The following is a 4800-nucleotide window of genomic DNA, read 5'->3' on the forward strand; positions in this document are numbered from 1 at the left end:
GTAACACGTTCACGGTGGCGGTAGGGCGTCAGTAGCCAATGGGAAAGCTCCCTGTGGACGACTTTACGGGTCACTATTCGTCATTTTCATGAAATAAAAAAAAAGAAGTGACATACAAGCGGGCAAAAAATAATTGCGCACAATTCGGGAACCACTCCGCATAACTGCGTCAGTATTACGCGCAGCTTTAAAAGAAAAGGCAAGTGGTTGACTTGGCGTCCAAAACAACTCTGATCTCCATTGTTTGTGAGATAAGATGGCTGTGCGACCTCACCTCCACTGCCCAAATATCTCTCGAATTCTCACATCAAAATCAGCACTTATACCTCATGTGTGATGTTGGATCTGTGGGACGCTTTGATCTTTTCTTAAACAACACAAAAATTATATGATTAATTTGGATACATTTTTTTAAAACTGATTTTCTGTGAAGAAACATGTATCAGATCAATAAACACGCACACCGTACGGCCCCTGAAACATTTACACAAAGAGGATGTTCTGGTCCACTGGACTAATAAAAGTGGAAATTGTAAATCCCGTGTACCTTTTACTCTGTCCTCTTCCTCCTCCTCCTCCTCCTCCTCCTCCTCCTCTATGGCCTGCTGTTAGTGTGTGTGTGTTTTGTGTTTCTGCCCCTGCCATTCGCACACAAGGTTGGGAGATTGCACCAAGATTCGACTATGACACCCGTCTGCTTTCACGTTCCCACACATTTTCCTTACTGTCTTACCGAAACCAAATCTTTATTTTTTTTTCACAATCAATCCCAGCTGTCAATGTCACCATCGACAACAACAACACATTCAACCGTTTTCCAACTTCCACAAGCTGGAACAGGAGCTTCTTGAGAAGCTGGTGGGAAGGACATGGAAAAACAACTCCGGCTGCAACAAAAAGAATCGCTGCGAAGTTGTACGGACCCAAGATGGACGGAAAAACACGAAATACATTCGTGAAGTGCAAAGAAGCACAGATGCACACAGTAAACCTGTGCATCTCATGTGTTGCACAGGCTAGTATGAAAATGCAATTTGTTCAATGGGGACTGAGGAGACGTGTGGTAAATTTTAACGAAGTTCCAAAAAACTAGTAATGAAAACCTTTTTTTTTTCATTTGTAAAATTGTTGAATATATATATATAAGTATGTAATACATAATCATTACTTTTGATCAAATAACAAGCACAAAAACTAGTACTTTGATTCATGAGTGTGATCGAACAAAGCGAAAGGGCAAATATTTACCATATATACAAAATACCTGTTTGTATTGCTTGTAATCAGGATGATTTAGAGATTTATTTCAGGTAAACGCTAACATATTAAGTTAAAAATCTCAAAATGTAGCGGGCAATCACTGTTTCAATTTGTAGGATCAGCATTCTACAGAAAAGAACAAACAAACAATATATATATGAGCACCATTTACACTAATTAGGTAAAAAAAAAAAAGAAGAAGAAGAAGAAGGAATCACAAGCTGTGCATAATCCTCCATGTCCTAATCCTCAGCTTAGATAAGCTCCAAACACAAGGTGTGTATATTCAGACACGGGGGATGGACTTCCAATGGGTTTCACATAAACACAATCGGCTTCACATCAGTTGTTCCTTTAGTACTCATCTCCTCACCGGCGAGTGTGAAATCACCTAAACACATTTCAAAGCGTTTTCTCAGCTTCTCATAGATACACCAAAGCTGGAAAGTTCACAATACCATAAAGAGAAAACTGTATTTTTTTGTGCGACTTGTTTTTTTCTTCAAAAGGATGATCAAATCAATAATCTCACATGTGTGCAGGCGTCTCAATGCTCCCCAGGGATGACAGTAGGTTAAATTGTTGTTTTTTTAATGAATTGCTGTATTCTTTTTACATTTTCCATCTTTTCCATCTTTTTGTTCATAAAATTATGTGAAATGAAATAAATCTGGTCGGCGAACCCATAAGGACGAGACAGTTAAAACAAAATCCTTGTCAAGTAAATATTCAGTTTGCAGTGTTTTGAAATGCTTACGTTTTGCACACTTTGTTAGTATAAGGCTCAAATAAAGACAGATGCTTAACAGCCAAGTCTTTAAAATAACCAGAGACACTCAAAACCTGCTTTAACGGAATTCTACGTGTTGTATTGTGCCATTAATTGCATTAAACTGCTTAGATTTGTTGTATGTTTTGTGTTATTATACAGTAATATGGAGGACTGGTGCACCTTCTATGTGACCCAAGTTAAAATACCCAGTTCCACCAGGAAGAGCAAGAGAATTAAATAAGTCTGAGCAGCCAAATAAAAGCTCATACAGTAATGCATGTGTCAATATTCAATTATAGAAATATTTGTGTTCATGACAGCAGGAACTGGAAATATGTGTCGTACTCGCGATATCTAAACTCAATCGATTGAAATGCAGGATCTTTTATTTTGACTTTCGGTTTCATCAGGACACACCTGAGTTAAATGAACTGTGAGCTGTGAGTTTCTGACTCCACCTCGTCATGTCACGGTCACTGAACCTGCTTCAGTATCAAGACGGACCGGTTTAATCACAATTAAGAGGACATCTGTCATTGTAAAACCTTATTCTAAATGACACTGCAGTACATGAGATTTACAGACCGTCTTCTGGGTCTATAACGGGGTAATACCAACGTTCAGGAGCAAAACATTTTGTTTTTCAGCCCGAATAATGATGACGGCCCCTCTGTGCTTTTTGGCATCCATGGACAACAATACTAATGATGTGATCACATGAAACATTTCAACTCAGAGTTGTGCTTTAATAAAATCATATTAATACATTTGCACCGGAGCTATAATTTGAGTTTTTGGATTCTTAAATTGCAACCAATGTTATGTCTTTTCTCATAAAAGAGACTGTTTTGTTCAATGTCAAATGAATTAAATATCACCATATTGCACAATTTATTCACAAGAAACGCTTGAAAAGCTTTTTATTATTGTTTTTTAAAGGTATTGAGCGTGAACAGGTTACTTCCGATCCCGTAAACATATGGACTCAGGGATGTGTAGGAAATCGAGATGAAGAACTCAACTTCAGCCCAAAGTGGAGAATCAGCTGCGCTAAACGTCAACTGGAAGATCAAGTAGAGAGTCCAGTCAACCTGGAACAACCCCATCGCCGCCAGGACGGCGACGGTGCTTCGCTGGAGCCTCGGATCTCTGCCCCTCTTGGCCAACTGTCTCGAGCCGCTCACACCGACCACCGGCGTCACCGTCTTCCTCCGGCTCAGCAGCACCGCGAGGATGAGGCCGCCGCTCACCGTGACCACGATCAGCGGCAACAGGTGGCACGCCGAGAGCAGTGTGTACTTGTACACGCGGTTCGGTACCGGACAATAGCTTGTGCTGCAGCGGAAGAAGTCAGGCGGGCAGCTGCCGTTGTTTCTCGTGACGTTTTCCGCCGAGCCTTGAAAGTCGACGACAAAAACAGGGAGACTCAGCAGCGCCGAGAGCGTCACGCAAACGCCGCTCACCACCCAGGCCGACCTGACGCTGTCCAGGTAAGCGGGGAGGTTGACCCTCTTGCCGGCATCCCTCAGCTTCTGGTAGCGGAAGACGCTGATGAGGACGGTGAAGAGGATGCTGCAGATTTCGCCGAAGACGGTCAGAAACTTCAAGAGGCGACACGACCAAGGGTCGACGTCGGCGGAGATCTGAAGGATCAAAAAGTCGTACACGTTGATGATGATGATCTCTCCCAGGTTGGCGGTCGCCAGTCCCAGCAGAAACGTCTCAAAGGATTTCACCCGGGACAGCTTGGTCCGCGCGATGGAAAAGATGAGAAACGTGTTACCGACGAATCCCACGCAGGAGACGGTGATCCTCAAGGCCACCAGGTGGACTGTGAAATCGAGCATAGTTGAAATGGGTCTCGGTCGCGACGTCTTCCCAGAACGGAGTTCACTTGATGATGTCGCCCCCGTCTCTCCCCGAGCTCTGCTGCACCCCTGCCTCGTTGTCAAGTTCTCTGAGACGGCGCAAAAAATCTCGATCGGCGATTGGCTGCGCTCATTATAGAGAGAGGAAAACAACAGGGTGCTGGAAACACTGAAGGCTGGGAGTCATTAAAATTTTTACCTCTGAGCTTTTCAAAGCTTCATCTTGAGACCGTCACGGTGTCTGACTTACGGCCGTGACACGTTTTTTCCACTGGCCAGCATCATCCAGCAAAATACAACATTCAGGGTTCATTTACATCAACGTGTTCTTCACTCTGTTTAGCATCCAGTATTACGATGCCAAAACGGTTTGACTCCCGTCAGCCCTCGTGTTTTAACTTCCCGTATCATGTGTGAAAGCGAAGGCTTTTAGCAATCATTTACAGAAACATGACAGCAGACATTATGTCTGAGTTTCTCTGAAGTTTACAACCGTGTCTCTTGGCTTCCTGTTTCGTGGGAAAAGGAGCAACAACAGAAACAACAAAAGAAGAACTGCAGATGTGGTCAGTTCAGCAAACCAGCATGCTGATGTTTGAACAATAAGTCATTATGATTTTACAACTCATTTTATTTCAATAAAGACCAGTTAATATTTTTCTGCTTAACTCTTTGGATATTATGAACTATGGCGAAGGAAGGGGGGGGGGGGGGGGGGGGGGGGGATGATTGGACGAGGGCCTCTGGACCCTGCTTTTGTACACAGGACTAGTTCATGTTTGAACTTGTCTACTTTGGGTTTTAGGTCTCCATCTCGTCAGCGGTCGTTCTGTTCAAACCAGCCCCAACATCCTGATTCAGCTTAATTGTGAATCCCACAGTGTGCGTGCAATTAAGGAT

At 43.1% G+C, this 4800-nt stretch overlaps 1 protein-coding gene across 1 annotated transcript; it reads right to left on the reverse strand.

The window, feature by feature from the left end:
• Positions 1-2955: 2955 nt before the first annotated feature.
• ora6 (olfactory receptor class A related 6) lies at positions 2956-3879 on the reverse strand (the record flags this gene model as incomplete). The annotated part of the gene is made up of 1 exon (XM_080513996.1): positions 2956-3879. One exon carries the CDS (start codon positions 3877-3879, stop codon positions 2956-2958), a length of 924 nt encoding a protein of 307 aa, XP_080370122.1.
• Positions 3880-4800: the final 921 nt, after the last annotated feature.

The sequence above is a fragment of the Blennius ocellaris genome (genome assembly GCF_963422515.1).
Source record: "Blennius ocellaris genome assembly, chromosome: 18".
Taxonomy (NCBI): domain Eukaryota; kingdom Metazoa; phylum Chordata; class Actinopteri; order Blenniiformes; family Blenniidae; genus Blennius; species Blennius ocellaris.